The sequence below is a fragment of the Lutra lutra genome, chromosome 13, assembly GCF_902655055.1.
Source record: "Lutra lutra chromosome 13, mLutLut1.2, whole genome shotgun sequence".
In the NCBI taxonomy this organism is placed as follows: domain Eukaryota; kingdom Metazoa; phylum Chordata; class Mammalia; order Carnivora; family Mustelidae; genus Lutra; species Lutra lutra.
In genome coordinates this window covers 11858096-11886039 of record NC_062290.1, presented here as the reverse complement: position 1 = coordinate 11886039, position 27944 = coordinate 11858096, and the positions used below count along the sequence as shown (strand labels likewise).

General features: G+C 43.4%; 1 protein-coding gene across 2 annotated transcripts in view; it reads right to left on the bottom strand.

Moving 5' to 3' along the window:
• Positions 1-631: 631 nt before the first annotated feature.
• Positions 632-27944, bottom strand: part of CFAP95 (cilia and flagella associated protein 95) — a 185923-nt gene continuing 158610 nt past the window's right edge. Inside the window, exons 6-7 of one of the 2 annotated variants that reach the window (XR_007122455.1) lie at positions 15290-15404; positions 632-711 (exon numbers count right to left, since the gene is read on the bottom strand). Coding sequence is in view for 1 of the 2 variants with exons in the window: in XM_047701182.1 (XP_047557138.1) it covers positions 15399-15404 (6 nt within the window). In the remaining variant the exon portion in view is untranslated. Of the gene's footprint in view, positions 712-15191; positions 15405-27944 lie in introns of those variants that run through there. The other variant, XM_047701182.1, reaches the window with a different exon arrangement.

The window sequence follows — 27944 nt, the reverse complement described above, 5'->3', positions numbered from 1 at the left end:
TTTTTAAGACTCAGTCAGACTTGAGGTTGATGCGAGAACTTCAAAGGGTGTGACTAGTTACAGGAACACTCCAAATTTTGTGACGTCTCCCCTATGCAATACGCGCTCGGGCTCACGGAGGCTGGGACTTCTCTCTCTCTCATGGGACTAACCCAGGCAATAACCAAACAAAAGTCAAAGCTTGAGCAAAATAACTACAGTTTTTAAAGTATCTTTGAGAGTCTCCCATTCTTCTGACCCAAACTTTTCTGCATATGCCTTCAAATTTAGAAACAGCATCTTGTCACTTGTTTCAAACATTATTTTTCCACCACTTGCGGTTCAAACAATTGAGGTTAGCACCTCTGTTTGAACAGCTGCTCCCCATTAGCAGAGGAACTATTCCTCTCTGCACCTGGGGGGATCCTGCAGAAATAGGCTCACATCCCCGTTTCCCTTCAGTCAGAATTAGCTGACCTTGGCCTTGCTCCCTTCTGCTCTACTCTTCCTTCTAACCTTCGGAAAGAGTTTTCAAAACAGATTTCCTTAGGGAGGTTTTCACAAGGAACATGGGTTTGCCTTGCCATCCTCTTGGAGTTTTAATATTTGAATTTAAGGAATTTTAGAGGAAGGGGCTTAGAAGTTGGAAAGTACCTTGGAAGCCAGCCTCCAAGTGACTGTTCCATATTACGTTAGTGAGCACTGGTCACCATTAGGGATTTTTCATAATCACTATGAAAAGAAAGAGCCGCAGAAGTTGAATGTCAGCCAGGAAATAAGTAGGTTACATTTGGGCAGATGGTTAATATTAGGGGGAAGGATATCCAGATTCATGATTTTCTTTTTCCTTAACAGCAATATCAACAAAACAAGGCAACCCTTTACGGGCATTTGAGGTGATGAACTCCTGGTGTTCATCTCTAGGATTAGTGCGTGGCTAATTTCTATCGGTCAAGTACTATTTATTGACCATTGCTGCATAGCTAGATTGTTTATATGATGAGAGACATTTTCTGCTTCATTGTTGTTGTTTTATTCAAATGCTGGCTTCCGCTTCCACATTCATCAGGTTGTTAAAATTATTTTCTTGAGTCCAGCAAAGCGAATCATTGTACTTGGGTTTACACTTTTTTTTTTTTCTCCAAAGCCAATTAATGTTTTTAAAAGGTCCCCTTTGGGTTATAACCATGAATAGTTCAATACTGTGTTAGGCTGATAGTGTTCTTCTTATCCCAGTCTCCTAATCTGCTGGTTGATGTAACAACTCACATCTGCTGAAGGAGTGAAGAGTGGTTCCATGGTGTTCTTTGCTTTCTCTCCTCTTTGGGTATTTGGGATAGTGTAGAAAGTGGAGGCCTCACTATGCAGAAGTGAAGGGAAAAAGTCAACCTTCCCTCCACCTCTGCACTGACTTTCAAGCCTGACTCTTACTGAAAGGTATTTTCAATGCCATTTGTTTATTTAGATTTGCCAAGTGATAGACAATCTTCTCCCAAATGCTGCATTAATAAAAGGTTATCCAGGAGGCCATGAAGCTTTAAACCACTCACTTAAATTCATTAGCCACCTCTATGGGCATGCCACAGAATTACATACAATGCAGTCCAATCCTAAAGACCCATAATCCATACCATCCCTTTCAGAAAAATGCCAACAGCACCTCTACGGCCACCCAGAGAAGCATCGCTTTTGGCTCAGTACATCCTTCAAATGGAGGCCAACATCTTTATCTGTGTTAAACTGAAGGGAGACAAACAAATCCCCATGCAACTGAAATCACTTACAGAGAGACACTGAGATTTAGGGGATTTAAATAGTAATTTTGTCTACTTTAGACTTCTGCCTTAGTGCCTTTGGAACCTCACCCCAAGTGACTTGCAACTTCACCGTACCCCTGCGCTGAATGCATTGTGTTCTGAGGCTAACGGGCTTTCCCACGGAGCTTCCCTCCTATACCCTGGGCACTACCATTTCCCTCATAACGAATGCTTGGACACTTGGAATCTTCCCTAACTTAACCTACTCCTTATCAACGATACGCAGTTTCGGAGCATGTGCTTCAATGCAAGAGACTGTACCAGACGTTGGGGGATAAACAGAAATACGGAAAACAGTTCCCGACTTCAATAAGCTGACACAGCTCAGTGAGACCTGGGTGCAAATGGAAAGGTAATCAAGGAAATACAATGTAAGAGTAAAATGGCTATGGAAGTCACTCTGGGCAGCAAGTAAGACCTCAGGCAGCAACTCAGGTGAGCAGACGCAGCCCTGTGCCCAAGATGGAAGCCAAGGGGGGAGCTCCCAAGAGAGGACAGGTAACAACCAGTTTGAATCCAGGTAAGCAACAAAACCTCTGGATTTTGCCTTCATGTTCCATGTAGCCTGTCCTTCCTTTCTTTTTTTCTTTTTAAATATTTTATTTATTTATTTGTCAGAGAGAGAGAGCAAGAGTGAGCACAGGCAGACAGAGTGGCAGGCAGAGTCAGAGGGAGAAGCAGGCTCCCTGAGGAGCAAGGAGCCCGATGTGGGACTCGATCCCAGGATGCTGGGATCATGACCTGAGCCGAAGGCAGCTGCTTAACCAACTGAGCCACCCAGGCGTCCCCTGTCCTTCCTTTCAAGAGTGTTTACTGCTCACATATTCCAGGTTTGGACTATACCACTAACTACTTGTTAGTACTTATTAAGCACCACTATATGCCAGGAACTGTTCTACGTACTTCATACACTTGAATTATTTAATCCTCAAACAACTTTATAAAGTAAATACTATTTTTATCCACACTCTATGGATGAGGGAAACAGGAATGGAGAGGTAAAGAATCTTTCCTTAAGTTAAATGTCTAGTAAACTGAAGACCAGAATTCCGTCCCAGTCCTACTTTTCCATCATATTGCCTCTGCATCATATAAAATACCAGATCTAGGGGTACCTGGGTGGCACAGTCAGCTAAGCCTCTGGTTTTGGCACAGGTCATGATCTCATGGGTAGTGGGACTAAGCCCCACTTCAGGCTCCCCGTTCAATGGGGGGTCTCCTTGGGGTTCTCTCCCTCTGCCCCTCCCCCCCACTCTCTCTCTCAAATAAATCTAAAGTAAATAAATAAAAATTTATTTTAGAGAGAGCGAGTACACAGAAGACGAGGAGAGGCAGAGGGAGAGGGAGAAAGCTCAAGCAGACTCCATGCTGAGTGGGGAGCCTGACACAGGGCTCAATACAAGGACCTTGAGACCATGACCTGAAACGAAATCAAGAATTGGGCACTTAACCAACTGAGCCACCCAGGCACCCCAATAAATATTTTAAAGAATATCAGCTCTAACCTTGAAAACACAACTCTCACCTGTCCTCTCCCACTTAAGAAAATGTTTAGAACATCATTATTGCCTAAAAGACTCACTGTCATTAATCTGGAAATGCAAGAGTTCAGCCTCTATAATGTCTTAGCCTATCTTTCTTCCTTATTTATTAACATATAATGCATTATTGGTTTCATGGGTACAGGTGTGTGAATCATCAGTCTTAGATAATTCACAGCACTCACCATAACACATACCCTCCCCAATAACCATCCCCCAACCACCCTATCCCTTTCCCCTGCCCCCACTCTGGAAGCCCTCAGTTTGTTTCCTGAGATTAAGAGTCTCTTATAGTCTGTCTCCCTCCCTGGTTGCATCTTGTTTCATTTTTCCCTCCCTTCCCCCGGTGAGTCCCCATCCTCCCTTTCAAAGTCCTCATATCAGAGAGGTCATAGGATAATTGTCTTTCTCTGATTGACTTATTTCACTTAGCATAATACCCTCTAGTTCCATCCATGTTGTAGCAAATGGCAAGATTTCAGCTTTTTGATGGCTGCATAGTATTCCATTGTACATGTATATATCTCACACATCTAGGCTCTTTCCATAGTTTGGCTATTATTGTCTTAGCCTATCTTGCCAATGTGATTTTTCTCATACCTTCTGCAACAAGGACCCTCCACTTGAACTGAGCTGGTCTACTCATTGGCCTCTGGAGACACATTGCACATTTCTATCTTCAGGACCCACAATCAGATATGGCCTCCAGAGCCCTTCAGGTTGCACATTGCTGGTGGAACTAACCAGGTATCTACTCTAGCAATAGTCAGACTGGTGCAGATCCGAAAGCCTTACTTCCAAAAATGCAACCCAAGATTAAACTGTAATTAGAACATGTTCCTCTTGATCCAAAGATCATACATTAGCAACTAAAATTACCAAGTATTGTTTCATTCTGAAATGAGAATTTCTGCCACTCTAGATCTCTCCTACACTGTAATTCTGCACATTTTTTAATGTAATGCCAGATTTTACATACATTGCTTTTCAATTTTACCTTATAAATGTTTATTTTTTTCCAACTTGGGAAGATTTTTTTTTAACAAATTCTTTCCACCCCTGTATTAACGTTGTCTTATCCACCAATCTAAAAAGTATACATTTACATAGTCATGTTGTTGATTTAAAAAGTCTTAATAGCATTTGGCCAAAGAAAGCAGGAATTTTTTTTTTTCCGAATTGGCTTTGATCCATTAAAATCAACATACTTTGGGTACATTTGTTGGGTCAACTCTGAATCCATCTGAATTTTCTGATTCAGAAAATTCTGAATTTTCTGGTACAGTCTACACTTACTTATCTTGCCTAATTTTCATAGGATACTTTATCAAAAGCTTTGCTGAGTCTTTACTTTATTCCATATAGACATATCCCTAATAATAGTCTAATAACTTTAAAACCTCAGTCACCTTGGGGCGCCTGGGTGGCTCAGTGGGTTAAAGCCTCTGCCTTCAGATCAGGTCATGATCCCAGGATCCTGAGATCAAGCCCCACATTGGGCTCCCTGCTCAGGGGGGAGCCTGCTTCCCACTCTTCCACCCTGTGCTTGTGTTCCCTTTCTCGCTGTCTCTCTCTCTGTCAAATAAATAAATATTTAAAAAAAAAAAAAACCTCAGTCACCTTATACTTGGGGATCACTGAGTCTTAGTCTATGTATACTCACTTTTGATGAATACCTACTCTTCTAAGTGTTTGCAAACTACCTGTTTAGGAACCCAATTCAAAATCTCACCAACAGGGGCGCCTGGGTGGCTCAGTGGGTTAGGCCGCTGCCTTCGGCTCGGGTCGTGATCTCGGGGTCCTGGGATCGAGTCCCGCATCAGGCTCTCTGCTCAGCGGGAAGCCTGCTTTCCTCTCTCTCTCTCTCTCTGCCTGCCTCTCCGTCTACTTGTGATCTCTCTCTCTGTCAAATGAATAAATAAAAAATCTTTAAAAAAAAAAAATCTCACCAACAATTGATATCAAGTTTGTGTTTACTAGAATGCCTCTTATAAAACTGGAATATGTCCACCTCATCCTCTAGTAAATTTTTCTTTTGCAGTGTTTTTCCAAATCTGAGGTAGTGGTCTTATATTAGTTTCCTATTGCTGCTGTAACAAATTACCATAGACTTACTGGCTTAAAGCAACACAGATGTGTTAGAGTCTGGAGTTCAGAAGTCTGAAATCAGTGTCACTAGCCTAAAATCAAGATATTGAGAGGGCTGCATTGCTTCTGGAGTGCTGGAGGCAGAAGCCATTCCCTACTCCTTCCAGCTTTCAGAGGCCACCCACATTCTATGGCTCATGGCCAGGAGCCAGCAATCATATCACTGACCTCTGTTTCCATGGTCACATCATCTGTTCCTTTTCTGGATTTCCTGCCTCCCTCATAAGGATCCTTGTGATTCCATCTGGCCCACCCAGATAACCAGATAATCTTCCCATCTCAAGATCTTTAATCACACCAGCAAAGTCCTCTTTGCCTTGGAAGGTAGTGTATTCACAGGTGTTAGGGACTGAATGTGGACATCTTTGGAGGAGGCCATTATTCTGCCCGTTACAAACCCCAAGATCATCAAATAAGCAAGTTGCTTTAATATCTTCAGATAGAGGGGCGCCTGGGTGGCTCAGTGGGTTAAGCCGCTGCCTTCGGCTCAGGTCATGATCTTGGGGTCCTGGGATCGAGCCCCGCATCGGGCTCTCTGCTCAGCGGGGAGCCTGCTTTCTCCTCTCTCTCTGCCTGCCTCTCTGCCTGCTTGTGATCTCGCTCTCTGTCAAATAAATAAATAAATAAATAAATTTAAAAAAAAAAAAAAAAAAAAAAATATCTTCAGATAGAATTCATTGGGCTTAATTACTGACATGCATTTTAAGGGACTAATATTCTTGCTATCCTCTTTATTCTCTTGAACCGCAGTTTTCCCTGACATCCTAGGCTTTCCATGTTAAGAAAACCTTTCTGTAAGAGGGAAGAGGTCTGCAAGAATAGGAGTTAAGGGGTTCTGCTTTGTCTGTCATTTAACTTGACACCATCTTCCTCAAACAATGATCAATGATCTCTCTCTTCTTTGCTATGTATATATAAAGTAAGGGGCGCCTGGGTGGCTCAGGCATTTGAGCGTCTGACTTTCGGTTTCAGCTGAGCTCATGATCTCAAGGTTGTGGGACTGAGCCCCAGATCAGGCTCTGCACTCAGTGAGGAGTCTACTTGAGGATTTTCTCCTTTTGCCCCTCTCCCCACTCACATGCTCGCTCTCTCTCAAATAAATAAATACATCTTTAAAAAAAAAAAACATAAAAACTCCAAATTTTCTGGTTTTTAACATTTTCTCAAGTATCAACATAGTCACAGTGAGCCTTCATGATTTTTCATTTGCACAGATTTGTGCCACGTCCATGGTCTTATATGAATCCTTGATCATGTGCCCTGCCTTTGAGATACTGGTTTTGTTTTTTCTAAATCTAGGCATGGACTGTTCCTTGAGAATGTTCTATTTCTTTAATGTCTCCTCAGCATCCTTCTCATTAGGATAACCCAAGATTACAGAGTAAGCATTTCTTTTTTTAAAGCTACTTATTCTTCTTAAGTGGTAGTCTCTTGTAGAAACTGACTGTGGACTCACTTTACCTTTCTCTGATTAAAAAAAGAAAAAATCCAATGGATGTGTCTCAACATGCCCACATGTTCTCTTTTTCTGCTGTTACGAATTCCAAGGTGACTCAGTCACTTCCTCCCATGTTTCTCGTACCTTCTGTTTCACCAACTGGCTTTTCCTTTCTGGTCAGAATTCAGTGGAAGCGCTAGTCATTTTGTCCTCTAATCAGCTGTTCCATTTTTAGCAATAGGAGCCTCGCCGCAGATGTTCAGGGAGTTAAAAGTCATGACATCACTACACGACTATTACAGGGCTGAGTGGTCCTTACCCCCTCACCCCTTCTCTGCATCTTTCATCTCTTCCCACAGGCTTCCACACATCATTCTGGAGTCTTCAGCATGGTTCTTTGCTAACATTTAGTGCTTTGACTTGAGTGGGAGGACCAGGGGTAGCAACTAGACATAAGTTTAGGAATGGGCAGTAAGTGGAGTCCAAACCAATCTGCATGTCCTGCAAGTAAATGAGTAAAGGACAAACATGCTGGTTTAGTTTAAGGGAGTCATTGGTTTCAGGAAAGAAACTCCACTCCAACTACAGGGGGTAGAGCAGGTGACTGAGGCCATGGTAATCATTACATGTCACTCCACTACCCCAGTGATAGAGGTGAGGGCATGTAGATAAGGGAGCTGCTTGTAGCCTCCTGGGACCACAAGAAGAGCTAATTTTAAACGAGGTTGATACCATGGAAGGGGAAACAAACAAAAAAAATGAAAGAAATCAGTTTCTTGATGACACTTGAGCCACAAAACCAAGCCTTCCCTGTGGCCAGCCCCTCTTTAGGATTTTCAGTTCCTTTTAATATCAAAGCCCATATGAGCTGGATTTCTATCCAAAATGTGTCCTTCTAATAATCTAAAGTTCTATTCCACCAAGTTTCACCAAGAACCAGGAGACTGGGTTAAAATATTAAGTTTACTTTGCTTATTTTTGTTAATTACCAGTATTTCTGTATACTAAGCCTGGACAAAGAAAACTGCTTTGTTTTTTTTTGTAAAGTGGAACGTGTCAGTGGGAAGAGACAAAATATCCCGATACCCAGGATTAGGAAAGGGACAGGTGTCTGGAACTTGTCTTGCTAGGGGGCTTGGTAGAATTTTGGCTGAGATGAAAAGGAGGTTTTTGTTTGTTTGTTTGTTTGCTTGCTTGCTTTTTAGGAGATCTTAAAGATATACAGGGGGACACCTTGGTGGCACAAACATCGGACTCTCGATCATGGCTCAGGTTGTGATTTCGGGGTCATGGGACTGAGCCCTATGTTGGGCTCTGCACTCCCTCTGCCCCTGCCCCACCCTCAAATAAATAAATAAATTTCTAAGAAATAAATTTTAAAAAATAAGTTATAGAGGAATTCCCAGGAGACAAGTCCCAAGAGGAGGACTGAAGGGCTCTCACTGGTGTGGAGGACAGGGTAGGACATCTATGGCGCAACAAATCTGAGGACTATTGTAGCTGGAGTGACAACTGACTTGGAGTTCACAGTTTCTAGGGCGTCATGTGGAGGCAACAGAGGACTGAAGGACTAAAAGAGCAAGACTGGCTGAGGGATGGGAGGCCTTGTGGAGAGAGAAGGTGAGTTGGCAGCAATACAGGGGTGGGCGGTTGGGAGAGGACAGCGTGTGGTCGGTGAGTCGGTTCTGAGTTCTACCCACTTAAGGGCGTATTTGTCTTCTCTGCCTTGCCTCACGCTACAGGAAGCATAAGAACTGTTCTCTCAGAATGCTGTTTTCAGCCTTTTGCTTCTGTGGTCTGAGTTTCAGTTTCAGGCACCAACCTGTCATATGTGGGCAGCAATGGCAACAGCTGATCACTTAGTATTGATGATGTATGTGAAATTCTGTTCTTCCTCCCTCTACCCCCAAGCCAAGTATATAAACAACTCTCAACCCTACAAACATCCAGAAGAATAAACCTGCAAAACACCTCTTTTCAAGATGCCAGTTTTGCTAATAAGCTTTATAGTTCTCTTCCCAAGATCTTCCTCCTTTTCTAAACCACTTCCATTTTTCCACTACGATAGGAAAAACAACTTGGAAAAAACCTTAAGTGGCCATAGAGATCATTGACTCTGCCTCCCTCTTCTTTGCAACCTGGGAAACTGAAGCCCAGAAAAATATGTCTTTTGACATACAAAAGTTTTTTAAATTTGAGGAAGTCCAATTTTTTATTATTATTATTATTATTATTTTCTTTCACAGGTTGTGCTTTTAGTCCATGAGATCTTTAAACACCAGCCCTCACTACCCACTAGGTAGTATCTTCCTTTACTTTCTAGAGAACAAATCTGGTGATCGCCAACTAGTCAATGAGTGGCTCCCCCACTGGCAAGAGATCTGAGGAACAGCAATAATGGAGGGTGCAGGGATCCCATGGAGAAACATGACCACCAGGTGTACGTTTTCAGCAATGGGTAGGGTAAAGGATGGGTCCAAAGGAAAAAGGCCACACACACCCTAAAAGAACTGTTGTAGTCAATCTGACCAGCGGATACCCAGTGATGGAAATGGGCAAGGCTTGGGGTGGGGGGTATTAGTTTATGATTACTAGTTAAGTTGTTACATGAATATTTTTCTTTAAATTTAGAGAGGCCACTCTGTGGGACGGGATGGGTTTGGCTTTGGGGTCGTTTGTTGCGTAAGTGAGTTGGAGTGAAAGACAGGCTGGTCTTTCCAAGTCTGAAGCTGCCAGCCCCAGAGTGTGGTTTCCATAGGCAGGCGCCACATTCCAGTAGGAATTCCAGCATCACTGTCCTCGGTGGGGCAGCTGCTGGGTGACCCACTTGCACTCCAGTTATATGCTAGCTCTCCTTTTTATAGATTTCTAATCTGCCAATAGGAGGCCCCTTAATTTGAGGTGATTTTCCAGCAGTGAAAGGTCTGTTAGGACTACAGCTGCGGCTATGAAATGGAGCAGACACAACCCTTAGCCTTACATTTGACCTCATTACTCTAAACTCAAAATGATCAAAATAAGTAACCATAAATCAGAGATGACAGAGAATGGGAAACAGGTTTAATAGACTAATTATTTAAAAGTTATAACCCCGTAATAACACCTCCAAGTTGTCCTCTAACTCAATTCAACACCACTTTTCATTTGCTAGTGACAGAAATCCATCTTCAAGGAGTGTAACCAAAAGGGGGAATTCATAATAATGATTTGGGGGATATTATGTAACCAAAGGCAGATTGGATAACCAATGGATGGATGGATTGGATAACCCATGAATGGATAATATGCATTACGGGGCCTTTGTGTAGAGTGGGAACCTAAATTCAGTCTGTCTTTGACTCTCTGTCCCTGTTTATGCTTCAGTCTGTGTTGACTTCATTCTGCCTGCCAGCAAGTAAGTATTCCTCTATAGCCTGAAACACAACCACTGACAGCTCCCCAGTTTCAGGCTGAGCTCCTAACACTGATACAGTATATCAGTCACGTTCAGTTGCAGATGACAGAAACCCCTCCTGCAAGTTTAAGCAGAAAGGAGACACCCAGGGGCACCTGGGTGGCTCAGTCACTTAAGTGTTTGATTCTCGATTTCAGCTCAGGTCATGATCTCAGAGTTGTGAGATCAAGATTCTCTCTCTCTCCCTCTCCCTCTTACCCCTGCATGTGCAAGCACCTGCATGTGCGCGCTCTCTCTCTCTCTCTCTCTCTCAGACGATGGAGGAGGAAGGGGAGGAGGAGAAAGAAAGCAAGAAAGTAAGCAAGAAAGCAAGAAAAGAAGAAGAGCAAAGGAGACATCGGATGCTCATGCTTTCCCATGGCATCCTGACCCCCTTCATCGCTTCTGGAATTAGGTGCTTTCGTAGTCACTGGAAAAGCTGGAGACGTAGGCACCAGGCTGAGCTTCCAGGAACAACTTCCAGAACAGCACTGCAGAGATCCCTGCCACAATCAGAAGGCTGCCCACTGCCTCCCTGCTTTCTGTGCAAGTGAAACTGATGTCCCATGTTCTGCTTTTTTTTAAAGTTTATTTATTTATTTGAGAGAGAGAGCTGGGGGAGGAACAGAGGGAGAGGGGCAAGCAGACTCTGCACTGAGCTTAGAGCCACATGCAGGGCTCGATCCCATGACCCTGAGATCATGACCTGAGCCAAAAATAAAGAATCAGATGCTTAACCAACTGAGCCACCCAGGAGCCCCCCATGTTCTTCTTCTTGACACCACTCACAAAGCTAAGAAGCAGCCACTAGGATCTTAGCTACAACTGTCAAGAAAAGCAAACATCTGTATATCAAGCTCACCCATGAACGGCTTCACAATATGAACTTCCACTTGCCAAATCTCTCACAGGCATCTGCTTGGTGTCATATAGTCACATGAAAAACCCAGCTATGAAAGAGTCAGGTGAGAATATGGAGAAATCGGAACCCTTGTGGACTGTTGGGGAGAATGTAACATGGTGTGGCCATTATGGGAAACAATGTGGAGATTCCTCAAAAAATTAAAAATAAAACTACCATATGATTCAGTAATTCCACTGCTGGGATTTTACCTCTTTATCCAAAAGAACTGCAAACAGGATCTCAAAGGGATACTTGTAACCCATGATCATTGCAGCATTATTTACAGTAGCCAAAATGTGGAAGCAACCCAAATGTCCAATGATGGGTGAATGGATAAAAAAAAGAATGTGGTGTAGACATAGTGAGATATTACTCAGCCTTTAAAAGAAGTAAGTCCATGGGGCGCCTGGGTGGCTCAGTGGGGTAAGCCGCTGCCTTCGGCTCAGGTCACGATCCCAGGTCCTGGGTTCGAGTCCCACATTGGGCTTTCTGCTCAGCGGGGAGCCTGCTTCCTCCTCTCTCTCTGCCTGCCTCTCTGCCTACTTGTGATTTCTCTCTGTCAAATAAATAAATAAAATCTTTAAAAAAATAAAAATTAAAAAAAAATAAAAGAAGTAAGTCCTGTCATGTGCTATATCATGCATAAACTGTGAGGACATAAGGCTAAGTGAAATAAGCCAGACACAAAATGACAAATACAGGATTATTCCACTTACACAAATACTCAGAAGAGCCAAAATCAGAGAGTCAGAGGGTAGCATGGTGTAAGTCAGAGACTAGGGAAAGGGAAAAAATGGGGAGTTGTTTTTTAATGAGTATAGTTTTAGTCTTGCAAGTTGAAAACTTTCCAGAGATCTGTTGCAGAACAATGTGCATAGAGTTAACACTTCAAAAAGTGGTTATATTGAGGGCACATACTACATGGAACATTGGGTGTGGTACATAAACAATGAATGTTGGAACACTGAAAAAATTAAATTAAATTAAAAAAAAAAAACTGGTTAAGGGGCACCTGGTGGCTCAGGGGGTTAAGCCTCTGCCTTCAGCTCAGGTCATGATCCCAGGGTCCTGGGATCGAGCCCCACATCGGGCTCTCTGCTCAGCACGGAGCCTGCTTCCCTTCCTCTCTCTCTGCCTGCCTCTGTGCCTACTTGTGATCTCTGTCAAATAAATAAAATCTTAAAAAAAAAAAACTGGTTAAGAAGGTAAATGTTATGGGGCACATGGGTGGCTCAGTCAGTTGAGCGTCTTGATTTCCACTTGGGTCGTGATCTCATGGTGGTGGGATCGAGCCTGGTGTCAGGCTCCACACTGAATGCAGAGGTAAATTGTATATTATGTGTTTTTTATCACACAAAAAACGTGTAATGACGACAAGTAGATTGGAATAGAGTGAGAGAGGGCATCCACAGTACCTGGAATAGATCCTGACTCCCCCCCTCACTCAGCCTAACCCCACAGTTTCAATTTTAAAATTCTATGGAAGAACTCCACTTGAGCTAGATCTGGTCCTACATCTGTCCCCCGTGATTGCTGGCTAGTGGGGATAGTGAGAAAGAACCACCTTAGGACCGAGACATTCCTCTGAAACCATGAGACTGGATAGGACTTAGTGACAGTCCTCATGACAGCCTTCGAAGCCCCCGTGTTGGGTCCCCTATTTAATCACTGACCTCGTCTCCTATTCCTCTCCCACCTGCTCACCGTGCTCCAAATTAAATGTCAAACCCATGCTCATTCTAGCCTTTGTACACGTTCTTCGCTCTGTCTGGAGCATCCTCCCCTGAGATGTTTACAGAATTCCCTTCCTTGCCTCATTCACATCTTTGTCTTTGTTCGAATATCAGCAAGGCCCACCCTGAGCTCTTGGTGAAATTCACAACCTACTCCCCTGACACTCACCGTCTTCCTTCTCCTGCTTCACAGTCTTCTTTCTTCCATGCACACATTACTTTCTAACATGTAATTTACTTACTTAGGCTTATTGTCGTTCCCCCCTCTCCACTAGGGCAGGGAGTTTTTACGTGTTTTGTTCTTTGGTGGATTCCAGGAACCTAGAGCTGTGCTTGGTTCTAGGCACCTAATAAATTGGATGCATGGTTGGATGGATGGATGGATGGACGGACGAACAGATGGATGGGCTAGTTACCAAATGAAAGGGGAAATAATATTGCTAGACAAAGGGAAAGGTTCTGGTAGGGGCGGGGAAAGAGTTTTCTGCTACATCCAACATTTTTTGAGTACCTACCACACACTACAAGGGCACTGTGAAAGATGTGTGAGACATGGCTCAGGCACTCAGGGACATCTTAAATATGTCTCATAGAAAGGAAGAAAGGGAGAAATCCTGAAAATATTTAATGACTAAGTGAGACATGGTAGTTTTAAGAGGAATCATGGTTCAAAGAAGGGAGTGTTTCATTTATCTGTGGGTAATCACAGAAGGCTGCATGGGGAGGAACCCAGGCCTGGGCTGGGCCCTGAAAACATGCATGATTCAGGTAGATGGTGGGAATAAAGGAAGATACTCCAGGCAGGGACAGCTGCATTAATAAAGACAGACAGCACAGGAACAAAACACTTCCCGTTTTACAAAACAAGGAAAATGAGTTGCAAAGAAGTAGCTGGTACACAGAAAGAACCTCCTCTAGTCTATGTGCTCGCGTTTGGTATGTGGCCACACTGAAGCCTGCAAGGCCGCATGGGTGGGAGCTCACCCGGGCCCTGGGACTGGAAATAAGGAGGACTCCCTACACACTCCAGCTAAGGCAAAGGAAGCTCTCCCGGCCCTTGGCAGGTTCCACATGCAGCCCAGCATGAGAAGGGTGAAATCCAGGACCCCATTTAAAAAAAAAATCACAAAAAAGGAGGAAATTGTGGAAGTTCAGTCACCCTGTAGAGTCTAAATTAGAGGCTCATTAATTTGGGTGTGTAAATGGGTTGCAGGTGTCCGTGCTAATTATCGGGAGCTTGCGCATATGTGCAGTTTCCCAAAGTCCCTGTAACTTTATTATCTGGAGCACTTTTCTTCTTCTTCTGAACCTTTCCCATCCTACTCTAGCCTAGAACAGCCTTCATTATCATGGCTGAAAAGGCCAACTTAGACCACCATAGTGTCTTCTTACTAAATGAAAATACGACTGTTTTTCTAAATCTACTATGGAGAAGAAGCTCACCTCCCTGGAAGGCAGAAGAGGTTTCAGTCATTTTTTAAAAGATTTTGTTTATTCATTTAGAGAGAGAGAGAGACAGAGTGCCTGCACAAGCTGTGGATGGAGGGGCGGAGAGGGGCAGAAGGAGAGGGAGAGAAAAATCCCAAGCAGACTCCCCGCTGATCATGACCTGAGCCAAAACCAAGAGCCAGATGCTGACCCAACTGCACCACCCAGACGCCCAGAATTTTGTGCTTCTCATCAAAATAGCTTGCACAACCACTCCGAAGATGTCTATGTCTTAGTCCCTGGAACCTGGGGACATGTATTTTACACGGCGAAAGGGATTTTGCAGATGGGATTAAAGTGAGGCCCTTGAGATTAGGTATTCATTCTGCATTATCGAGGTGAACTAGAATGGTTGGGTTCTTAAAATCTGAGAAGCTTTCCCATCTGTGCTCAGAGGCAAACATGACCACACAGGGGTCACAGAAGTGGAGCCCATTTATTGTTGGCTTTGAAGATGGAAGAAAGAGTCATAAGCCAAGAAGGCGGCCTCTAGAAGGTGGTAAAGGTAAAAAAAAAATAAATAAATAAAATAAAATAAATAAAACAAAAACACATACTTTCTGCTGGAGACTCCAGAGAGGAACACAGCCTTGTCAACACCATGTTAGCCCAGTGACACCTGTGTTGGACTTCTGACCTCCCGGACTGTGAGATAATAAGTTGGTGCTTTTAAGCCACTAAGTTTGATGGCAATTTGTCACGGCAGCAATAGACAAAAGTGACACACGAGTGAATTTGCAGAGTTTTGCAGAGAGATTTATAAAAGCTCGTGACGACAGTACCCACGGGGGGAGGCGGGGCTACTTACCGGGCTGTTCTCTGGCTTCTCTGGTGGCAAGTTTCCGCACCCACAGCCTCGTAACTCTGGTGTGCGGAGGGAAGTCTTGAGCTTTTCTTGCATTTGGTCAGCACCCTCCTCAGTCCTGCGAAACCAAATACAGAGAAACAAAACAGAAATGAATGGAAAGCACATACTCTTCCAAGGCTCTGAGGGGCTGATTTTGAAAGCAGTATCATCTCAACTCTCTTGACATTTAGTGAAGTCTTGCTTGACCGCGCCACCCTTGTCACTGCTGAGCTTTGCGGTCTCAGGGCGGGCCTGTGGTTCGCATTTGAGAAGAAATACTAAAAACAGAGCCGGTCACCTGTACTCCACACAGAATAGGGCAACAGGGGAAAAGGAAAGGGGATTCTTGAACAAAAGATCATGAGAGAGGCAAGAGTTAGGACCAGACCTTGGTCTTTGGAAGAGAGTCGCCGTCCTCCAAGTTGCCCATCGAGCACCTCTTTGGCCTCCTTCATATTGAAACGATGTTTATACCTTAACACTGTAGGCTTTGGGGGCTTTGAACTGGGCTTTGAAAAAGCACATACTCCTCTTCCCAGAACTGTTTCTCTTTCTTAAGTTCAGTATTGAAAGTGATGGCTGCTTCATTCTGCCTCCTTAAAGCTACCGTGAATAATTTTCTTGTGAGATGACATGGAAGGTTATTGGAAGAAAACAATACATCACACTTGTGAGAGGTGTGACCCTAGTTGTGAGGGTCAGCCTGTCTGATCAGACCAACCACTGTATAGCGAATTGCTTCCATATTTCCTGGAAAATCCCAAGGAGTGGTTTACGGTAGAATATACCTTCTCAAGCCAATGCATGTACACAATGCAGTGGACACCAACTACATGGTCAAGGCCATGGAGCTCTACACAGCCTCCTGACACCATGGCAACAGTTGGTTGGTCTGAGAGTGGACAGTTCACCCAGACTGGTAGGTCAAAGTCTCTTTTCTAAGAATTTTATTTTGTTAAGTGGGCTCCACACCCAGCATGGATCCCAAAGATCCCATGGATCTCTCAAACTTGCAACCGAGATTAAGACCTGACCTGGGATCGACAGTGGGACACTTAACCGACTGAGCCACCCAGGTGCCCCATTTTTCTAGGAATTTTAGAACTGGAGAAAGAGCAAAAGGGGGAGTGGATGGCAGAGGACAACAGAGAGAGAGAAATGTTTCTGGAAAGTCACAATTGCAACAATTTAAACTCAAAATCTGTGGGAAAACTAACTTTTTTCCATCAGATGACGCTCTTGACTGTTTCCAACCGTGGTTCCCATTTGCTCCTGGCTTAGCTGCATCCCTGACCGGGAGTACTCTTCTGCCCTTTTAATAAAATCTCTTTTTACTTATGTTGGTTTGAGTGGGGTTTGTTCACATACAACCAGTGAATCCTGGTACATAAGCCCCAGTACCGTGGAGCGAGTATGCGACGTGACAACATGGTTTTGGGGGGACATGGCCTCAGCAGCCCACTCTCTCACCTGCCACGGTCAGTGCCTCATTTCTGTCAGCAACTATGCACGAAGTAACCAGAAAAGAAGGCTGCTTTTAAATGCCTCTTTTAAAATGTAAGGAGGAGGGTTAGAGATCCCCTTGCTGGTCTACAAAATAGCTGTCTCTTAGAAGTAAACCAAGGAAACGATTGCTTAGTCACAAAAACAGCTACAGGCAGAGTAGGTGAAAGCAGAAACTGACGAGCGGGCTGAATGCCAGAAAGTGCCAGAATCCACGTGACAATGAAGTAGTGCATGGTGTCTTTGAAAATTAAAATATGCATGTTCTCCCTGCCCCCAAACACACGGAATCTCTCTCTCTCCCTCCGTCTCTGTCTCTCTCTCTCACACACACACACACACAAACACACTCCTCATTCACTCTTAATGTTGTATGTCCCACTCTGTCAATTCAGCGGGGAGAAGACAGACTCTCTTGAGATCACAGAATGATCACGTGGCAGAGAAATGGCTCTCAGACCCAATATAATACCAGATCTGACCCGAGCTAAGACAGGGCATAAAGCCACAGTGTGCCTTACTAACTGTTGGTTTCTGGCCCTGTCCCAGAGAGAACATAGAACACTCCTGGGCATGGGCAGCAGCTCTCCTATCTAACCTTGGCCAGCTCTCTAACGCAACAAAAAGAAATCCAACGTGTTTAACCATCCTACCCATTCTCCTGCACAATTTCAAGACTCTGTTGTATTTCTAATAAGAAAAAATTAAAGGTGGGGCGCCTGGGTGGCTCAGTTGGTTGGACGACTGCCTTCAGCTCAGGTCATGATCCCAGAGTCCCTGGATCGAGTCCCGCATCAGGCTCCCAGCTCCACGGGGAGTCTCTCCCTCTAACCTTCTCCTAGCTCATGCTCTCTCTCACTGCCTCTCTCTCAATAAATAAATAAAAATCTTAAAAAAAAAAAAAGAAAAAATTAAAGGAATGTAATTGTAGAAAAATGTGTCAGGAATATTTATTCTCTAGAGAAACTGAAGAGTATAGATCCCAAGTCTAAAATTACGTGTTCTTTACTACACACACAGGAAAAGATTTATGAGCCAAGGGAATATAACAGCAGATTTGACATTTATGCGAAAATATTCAAAATCGAAATGGTATAGGTCAAACCATGTGAAAACGCCGATACGTTCCTTCCGTGAGGCTTACAAGTGTGGGACCTGGAGTCCAGTGGAACTCACTTCCCACATGAGCTGCCCTACTTACCAGCTGTGCGGAATCCCTTAGGCTCTCTGGGTCCCAGTTTCAACATGTGTAGGGCGGCAGTGGGGGAGCTGGTGTGGGGAGAATATCAGCCTCACCAGGGGCTGCACCAGGGGCTGCACCAGGGGCTCTAACAGGTGCCCTAGCAGGTGTAAGATACAACTGCCACCCCAGTAAAGGGCAAGGAGAAGCTTCAGGCATTGTAGGAACTGAAGGGTCCTTCTTTTCTTCTCTTTCCTCAGAGTTTTTCTAGTTGTTCTTTCCTATATTTAAGCCTAAAGAACTGCCCCAAGCCAAGAGGAATAGAAAGTCATTACTCAGGGATCTTTGAAAGGGAAGATTAAGAAATCTATGCACGAGAGAGTTTCTTCAACCCAAACTTATCTGCAGTGTAGACGTTTTCTCTCTTTCTCTTTTCTGGCATTCACAAAAATAAGAATAAGGACAATTTCACATTTGTCTCCCGAGACAAAACAAAACAAAAACTCTGTTCAGCTGTTCCTTGTTCAATCTAGATTTGAAGACTTGCCAGGGCTCACAAAGCCCGTGTTTAAATTCTTCCTCTCACCTCCATCTCTGTCTTACCTAGCCTAATGCTACCTCTGTGAACGCCTGCCCCTCAAGATGATCATTCAGAACATGGCATGTGGACGCTTCCAGAGGCTAAGTCAGCCCAGCCGGGCTTCATGTAGACACATCCATCTAAGTGACCAGTGATTTCTGTCAGGAGGGAGGAGTCTCCTGTGCGTGTCTCCAGCCTTATGTAATCTTCACAAGGATCTTCCACAGCGGTTAACATTTTACTCACTTTACAGATGAAGGACCTGTCCCAAAGTGAGATGGAATAGCTTTTCCAAAGCCCCGTGTCTGATTTCAGAACACCTCAAAGCCTGAGTAGTCCTTACAGAGAATAATTCACATTATGTCGTTCCTCTGCTAAAGACTTTCCAGGGGTTTCACATCACATCTTGAGTAAAGTCCCAACTCCTCCTCACAATCTGCAGGACTTACCATGGTCTGGCCCCTGACTTCTCCAAACCAGTCTGGCATTGGCAATCAGGAATGCTGACACAAATGGGTTAGTAGGAGCAGATCTGGATAATATATCAAGTAATGAAGTGTAATGTTTGCAATGATTTTCTCTGCGGGGCAGAAATCATTTGTTTCTACTTTCTCACTATGGGCCAGAATCATTTGCCTTGCTATCAGTTTTCCACAGCATAATTTCTATCCGTACAAAGGGATAAAATATCCATCAATACAAAGGCTACCAAACATGTCATTCTATGTAATTAGCTAATCTCCAAAGGGTCCATGAGACCGTGCCCAGCACTCCACTGAAAGGACATTCAGTAATCTCTTGCATATGTCCAAGACTTGGACAACTTTTCCTGACAATAACTTTGCTGTACCTTGGCTTTTCATGTAGTTGGGAGAAGATTAGTGTCAGGTCCTGCTTTCCTTGGAAGTGGTTCAGGCTAGAGGAAGGAGATTGTACATTCTGCTGATTTGGGCAGAGATGACATTTTCCAAGTTCACAGCTCTGAATAATGCATGGTACACGATAGGCATTCAATAACCATTTGTGGAATATATGAATAAAGGAATACAGGGTTTAGGGGGCTTTGTATCCCAGCTCTGTCATTTACCAGCTGGGTGACCTTGGCCAACTTAATTATCAGAGTCTCAGTTTCCACACTTTTGAGATGGAAATAGTAACACCAACTTGGCAGGGTTTTTGTAAAGATTCAAAAGTATTTATGAAGTACCACACAGAATGTCTGTATATGGTAGCCCTTCACTATACAACAGTTATTGTTTTAAAAGTGGGTGATCACTTCCTCTACCCATAAAGAAACCACATATCACTTGCAAAAATCGTGGGCAAATTTTCAGCCATAAGTTCTTCCTTGTTATTATCCTAATATTCAAAATCACACCCAAAGACAGAAAACCAAATCAGCAAATTCTTACCATCAAAAGAATCAACTATTTAAGAAAAAAAAAAAAAAAACTTTCCAGTGGAGAATGTTAACAATATACAAAAGCAGACATCGTCAGTCCCAACAAACATCAACCCATGAGTAATTCTTTCCCACCCACTCTTCCCTTCCACATTATTTTAAAGCAAATCCTAGACTAAAACTATGGAGGAGGAAAACTTTCCTTCACTTAGTTTTAATGGCTGGGGGACTTGTAAATTAAGTTGACAAATGACAGCTTAACAGGAGAGAAGGCATATCAACCTATTTTATTTTTATGTGCACAGAGACATCACAGGAGAATACCCAAAGGAGTGGCGATATTTGGAGAGTTAATGTACCATCTTAATAGAGCGGGAGGGGAAGGGCGACAGAGAGACACTTCTGGGAGAACAAGTGACTCCTTAGAAGTTGTGGGGGGAGGGCATTTATGGAAACATGATGACTTTTTGGAAAGAAAAAATGGGTCTTTGAGGAATAGATGGGAGATAGTTTGTGTAAATGTTCATCCAGGTACAGAGTCAATTTCTCCTCTCCTAGAAGAGATGGTTAGATTTGCTCCCAGGGAGGGGACCTATGACAACTGAGTTCTTTGAGGAGCCATTGCTTTTAGGCAGGTAAGGGATTTCAAGAACTCAGATGCCTTCAACTGGAGATAATTCTTATGCCAAAGTGGCATATTTTGGGGTGGCATGTCCTCATCCCCGTATCATCCATCCATAGATGAAATCAGCATTTTTGAAAGCAGCTCTGTATGTAAAAGAGACACTCGGAGGGCAAAATTGTCCAATGGAGAACTGAAGGTGGGGGCACCTTCAGGAGATGCACTCCAATGTCAGAAAATGCAATTCATGGTAAGCAATGGGGTTCAGAACAGGCTACCCCAAAACATGGCACCTTGGCATCTTGGATGTTGTAAACTGAAAGAGGCTGAGAAAACAGTGGGAATGTGTAGGTCTCTCTGACCTTCCCCCTCCATTCTTTCCGAAGCAGGTCATAAGACCTTGTATGAGAGGTGCCCTCCCCACACCCAGAGGAAAGGAGCACCCTTATCTCTGAGACAGAGACAGAGGGGCACAGAGAGGAATCTGAATGAACAGGTCTATCTAACCTTCCCCTAGTTTACTAGAGCTACCTCACACTCCCTAACCTATCACATCTCTCCAGGACTGTGCCCTGGCCTTTAAACCCAGCTTAGAAATACTCGGTTTTAACCATTTCTTTAGGTCATCATTTCCTTATGAGGCCTCCAGTGTCGTGTAAAACTTAAGTTAAATGCATTTGTCTGCTTTTCTCCTGTTAGTCTGTCTTTGTCAGTTTAATTTTCAAACCCAGCCGGGAACCTTAATAGGGTTGAGGAAAACTTTTTCCTCCCCTACATAAGCCTGGGAGTCTAGTGAGACATGATTTATATCAAGCTCCAGCAATCAATTAAGTGTTTTTTTCTGGTCATTTAACTGGAAGATAGATCTAAGTCTGACAGGACACTTTTATCTTCTTCCTAATTCTCCCTGGAGACTGGCCTCTTCCAGAAAGTATCATCTGAGTGGGGGCAGGTTCCTCCTCCAAAGGATGTGCATTTGGGAGGTATCCCAGCCTAGCCTCCAGAGTAAAAGAAATGTAAATTCAATTGAAGAGAAGCTAATGATTCCTCTAGTGTTGCTCCTAAGGAAAGGAAGTAGACTCAGAGACTGGTGTCTCCTAGCAGTACCTTTTTTGGGGAGAGATGAGAGATAGAGAAGTGAAATCCTAGGGGGAGTGATGTAGAAACAACTTTTTAGGAAATTGGTGGAGCCAGGGCAGTCAGGAGGTGCTGAGCCCACAAGCTGGGTGTATAGAGAAGGGTGGGCCAAGCTCAATATAATCTTGAAAAATTAGAACTAAGAAGGTGTAAGAGGCAAATATAAATGAAAAATAAGAGGCTTAATTCTTCCTGCTGAAAATCAGGGAAGAGACTGACCCCCTTCCCCATTGTTTTCTTTCAGATTTTCTTTCTTTATCCTTTCAAACATATGTAAATCTTTTTAATGGTTAAATAAGGCTCTTGCCCGTCTAGCAATTCAGGAGAATTTCTTCAAGGACTGGACAGCCAACTCTCTGGAATGTAATCATTAAGAAAAAATAAGGCCCCTTCCCCTATTTCAAAGGAAAAGAAAATACCATGGGACCTGGGAGCAGATGGATTTAACTTGTCACCTAACTGCAAACTGCAAAACCTGTCTGACGTATTCATTACATAATATATAAAACAACAAGATTTCCCTGCCTTGGCAATCCTTCAGTGGGTTACCAGTGACACACATCACATTCTGGCTTAATGCTTGTTTGATATTAAAATAGTCGCCTTTCTCTTCCACCTTTGTGTAGAGGTTTTCTGGGTTGGGAGGGTTTTGTTTCTTTCTTTCTTTCTTTCTTTCTTTCTTTCTTTCTTTCTTTCTTTCTTTTTAAGATTTTATTTATTTATTTGACAGAGATCACAAGTAGGCAGAGAGGTAGGCAGAGAGGGAGAGAGGAGGAAGCAGGCTCACTGCCAAGCAGAGAGCCCGATGCGGGGCTCGATCGATCCCAGGACCCTGAGATCATGACCTGAGCAGAAGCCAGAGGCTTTAAACCACTGAGCCACCCAGGCGCCCCGGGAGGGTTTTGTTTCTAATTATAGTTTCCCAACAGTTGCTTAAAACTCAATGAAAAAGGTGACCTTGGGGTTCAAGTGCTTTTTCAAAGGCCAGGGAAATGGGAACAATTAGCTCAGACTTTGACTGGAAAGTAAAAACAAACCGGACAATAGCTGCGAGGGATGAAAATAGCATGGTTGTTAAATTAACATATTTTGGTCTTCAATACCCTTAGGTTCAGGATCTAGTTTTATCACTTACTAGCTAGGCAAGTTACATTCTCTGAATCTCTGCTTACCCCTGTAATATCAGCATAAATAGCATCTGCCATAGAGAGATCTCATGAGGGTAAGGTAATTTAATCAGAGCACTCAGTCCATGCCTTCCCTATGGGTGTATTCACTCATTCTTAACTATTCCTTTTTGTTTTGGGTTTTTTTTTTAAAGATTTAATTTATTTATTTGACAGAGAGAGACACCATGAGAAAGGAAACACAAGCAAGGGGAGTGGGAGAGGGAGAGGTAGCCTTCCCAACTGAGCAGAGAGCCCAATGCAGGGCTCAATTCCAGGACCCTGGGATCATAACCTGAGCCGAAGGCAGATGCTTAAGGACCAAGCCGCCCAGGTGCCCTTAGCTATTCCTAATGTATAATCTTAGCTTTTTGTAATAAGTTGTAAATGTTATTATAAAAATCCAAATTACATTTAAATGAGCACTGAATTACCTTTATTCATTTATTTATGTATTTATTTATTTGAGAGAGAACGAGAGTGTGTGTGTGCATGTGCGCACGAGTTGGGGAGAGGGGCAGAGGGAGAGGGCTGAAGAGAATCCCAGCAGTCCCCACGCTCAGTGCAGAGCCCAACAGCTGGATCTCGTGACCCTGAGATCATGACCCAAGATGAAATCTAGAGTCAGAAGGTTAACTGACTGAGCCACCCAGGAGCTCCACACTAAACTACCTTTAGAAAAAATAGCTGTTGAACTGTAACCCAGTGATTTATACTTGGTTCCAAGATTCCCTGCTCTGCAACAAATCACAAAGTGCTGTGGTGAACATAGTGGGAGAGATTAAGGTGAGATGCGGAGGACTATGGACTGGGATTTTGACAGAATCATTTTTGGAGCTTTTTTTTTTTTTTTTACCTGATTGATCCCCCACATGGCAGCAGTAGGAAAATAACCATTGTTGTGAAATCTGCACACATGCGTGCACACACACACATACACACACACACACACACATCAATCACACACAGCCAGTGTGCAAGTGACAATGGGCTCAGGGTTATTATATCCCTGTGTCAGGGAGGAGAAAAGTCTCTTCCTTCAACCATTCCAGTTTCTAACTATGGCCTATCTTACGAAAGAAGATTAACATAAAGAAATTTATTATCACATATATGTCTCATACACATAGGAGAAACTCAGGGATGAGTAAACTCAAAGAGGTGGCTAAAACTTGAGCTTAAAGGGGCGCCTGGGTGGTTCAGTGGGTTAAAGCCTCTGCCTTGGGCTCAGGTCATGATCTCAGGGTCCTGGGATTGAGCACCCCCCCGCCCCCCGCATCCGGCTCTCTGCTCAGCAGGGAGCCTGCTTCCTCCTCTCTCTCTGCCTGCCTCTCTGCCTGCTTGTGATCTCTCTCACTCTGTCAAATAAATAAATAGAATTAAAAAAAACAAAACCAAAAACAAACCTTGCACTTAAATACCGTCTTCCGGCTGAAACAAAGGAAGAGGGATGTTGGGGAAGGCAGTTAAGGGCAAATGACCAGGTAAAGTACAGTAAACAAGGGTAAGTTTTGTTATGCAGATTTAAGATTTGCTATACAGATTTTTTTTAAATTTAATTTTATTTTTTAAACATATAATATATTTTTATCCCCAGGGGTACAGGTCTGCGAATTGCCAGGTTTACACAATTCACAGCACTCACCGTAGCACATACCCTCCCCAATGTCCATAACCCCACCCCCCCCCTCCCAACCCCCCTCCCCCCATCAACCCTCAGTTTGTTTCGTGAGATTGTCACTTACGGTTTGTCTCTCTCCCAATTCCATCTTGTTTCATTTACTCTTCTCCTACCCCCTTAACCCCCCATGTTGCATCTCCTCTCCCTCATATCAGGGAGATCATATGATAGTTGTCTTTCTCCGACTGACTTATTTCGCTAAGCATGATACCCTCTAGTTCCATCCACGTCGTCGCAAATGGCAAGATTTCATTTCTTTTGATGGCTGCATAGTATTCCATTGTGTATATATACCACATCTTCTTTATCCATTCGTCTGTTGATGGACATCTAGGTTCTTTCCATAGTTTGGCTATTGTAGACATTGCTGCTATAAACATTCGGGTGCACGTGCCCCTTTGGATCACTACGTTTGTATCTTTAGGGTAAATACCCAGCAGTGCAATTGCTGGGTCATAGGGTAGTTCTATTTTCAACATTTTGAGGAACCTCCATGCTGTTTTCCAGAGTGGTTGCACCAGCTTGCATTCCCACCAACAGTGTAGGAGGGTTCCCCTTTCTCCGCATCCTCGCCAGCATCTGTCATTTCCTGACTTGTTAATTTTAGCCATTCTGACTGGTGTGAGGTGATATCTCATGGTGGTTTTGATTTGTATTTCCCTGATGCCGAGTGATATGGAGCACTTTTTCATGTGTCTGTTGGCCATCTGGATGTCTTCTTTGCAGAAATGTCTGTTCATGTCCTCTGCCCATTTCTTGGTTGGATTATTTGTTCTTTGGGTGTTGAGTTTGCTAAGTTCTTTATAGATTTTGGACACTAGCCCTTTATCTGATATGTCATTTGCAAATATCTTCTCCCATTCTGTCAGTTGTCTTTTGGTTTTGTTCACTGTTTCCTTTGCTGTGCAAAAGCTTTTGATCTTGATAAAATCCCAATAGTTCATTTTTGCCCTTGCTTCCCTTGCCTTTGGTGATGTTCCTAGGAAGATGTTGCTGTGGCTGAGGTCGAAGAGGTTGCTGCCTGTGTTCTCCTTGCTATACAGATTTTAAGTGCCTTCTACATTAATAAGAGTCTCTTAGGATTTAGAGTCCTCTTTCTCCTCCTGGTACAGAGAAGGAGACACCCTTACAAATGGATTTTCCTTTATAAATGTAAATATCCCTTACAAAAGGGTAACTATTCTGTTTTCAGAGCCTCTCCAGTGTCTGCAATCCTTATGCCAATGAGGTATATTTAAGGTGGCATATTCTGGTCTCCTAAACCTACTTTTCCATACTCATCTGACAGATGGCAGTCACACTCTGATTGTGGACTCTGGTGTGGTGAGTATCATTCCCCCGGGACCATCTCCATTAGAAAGTATGAACTTCTAGCTGTGGAGGGTTTCCAGTGTCGGGAGACATTACTGTGCCACTCATAAATACAACTGATATTCCTAATAATTTCTGAAATAATAGGTTGGGTTTGTTTGTTTGTTTGTTTTCATGAAAAACAGACATTATTTCTCAGAGCTCTCTCCTAAGTGCTCCAAAGTCAGTATTGGAAAATGTTGACTATGGAGCCATAGAAACCTCACTGGGAAGTCAAAGCACCTGGTGAAAATGCTCAGTACATTTGTCAGAGCTCCCAAGAGTTGATGAAAGAAACTTCATGCTCTGGTGGGTTTCTTCATAGTCAAGAAACCCCCTTACAAAGCTGTCTTTGTAAGGAGGCCAAAGCTCTGGGACTGAGCCTGTCAGGCCAACTTCCAGGCTCAAAAGTAAGTGAGTCCCAAGCCTGACCCCAGCTGGAAAAGTAGAATGTGCTAGAGGAAAAATCTGGGAGAAAGAAAAAAGGCAACTCATTGAATTGCCCGCCACATAAAACACAGATAGTTTTAGAGATAAGGAGGAAGTGTAGTTTCTCAGATCTAGAAATAGTGTTCTCAAGTATGTTCATCACAAGGAATCTGTTCCAAAGTTGGAGGTCTGATCCTCCACTCCCAAGAATTCTGCAGGGAATGTATATGCACAGATGCCACACACATCTGCTCTGAACTAAATTAACATGTTCAGTGGCGGAATGAAATTTTAAGGCCTCAAAAATAGCACTGGTGGATAAGCGAGCTATTCAAAGGGGAATTTTTAAATGCCTGGGGTTGGAATTCTAAACTGCAGGCTAAAAGAGGATCCAGTGCTTACTACATGTCTCTGTCTGTGGTGAGCAATGAATCTTAATGGAATTCAGTTTGAGGATCAGGAGCTACAAGTAATTCTATATTCCCTTTAGCCAGACTCAAAAATGATCATCATTTTCGTCACATATGATGCAACTGATATAAAAGCACTTCATTGAAAGATACATTTGTAGAGCCTCGTGTTAAAAAATAACTAAAGAGGGCACCTGGGTGGCTCAATGGGTTAAGCCTCTGCCTTCGGCTCAGGTCATGATCTCAGGGTCCTGGGATCAAGCCCCGCATCCGGCTCTCTGCTCAGCGGGGAGCCTGCTCCCCCCCACCCCCCGCCTCTCTGCCTACTTATGATCTCTGTCAGATAAATAAATAAAATCCTTTGAAAAAAATAACTGAAGAAGACAATTTAGGTGATACAAACAAACTTCATTTAACACTTTATGAAGTGGACAGTCTTTTCAGAGAACTGCAAAATGGGGCAGAAGGCAACAAGATTCCAAAAATAAACAATAAAGAACAAGAAAGAGAGAAACAGAAAACATCTGATTGGCTACAGCCACATGGTCAGCCTTATTTGGGGGAAGAAGACCCAAATTGGTTTGGTGTTTGGGGATTGGCTGATTGAAAACACTACATTTCTGCTCAAACAGAGCATTTATAAGGACACAAAAATTACCCACATTTTGGTTTGCTGACACAGCACCCTCTGAAGGAGTGGCTCCATCTAGGGTCTAATATTGATTTTAACTCTAGGTAAGTGACCTTCATAGGACCGGATTTGAAGATATTTTATAATTGGTGGCAAATTTTACAAACTATAACCTCGAGTTATTATACTTGTGACATGTTTTTTGTTTTTTGTGTTTTCTTCGCAACAGAATACAAATATGCAAATCCTAATGAGCACGAAGTGGCTTTTTCTATATTCTGGGCAGGTGCCTGACCACCACGTCCATTACAAAATGTCCAAGTGCTAATTCTTCTTGCTCACTATCAGGTGTTTCTGATTTCATGTCATATAATGACATGAACCCACAGAGCACAAAACTCACTCTGTTAGAGGGGCCAGGGCTTTGCAAACTTTCTCGAAAGGCCACAGAGGGAGGAGTAGTGACAAACCAACAACAGGGAGAATGTTGGGCTGGCATTTAAGTTGCTATTCAAGGGGATTATT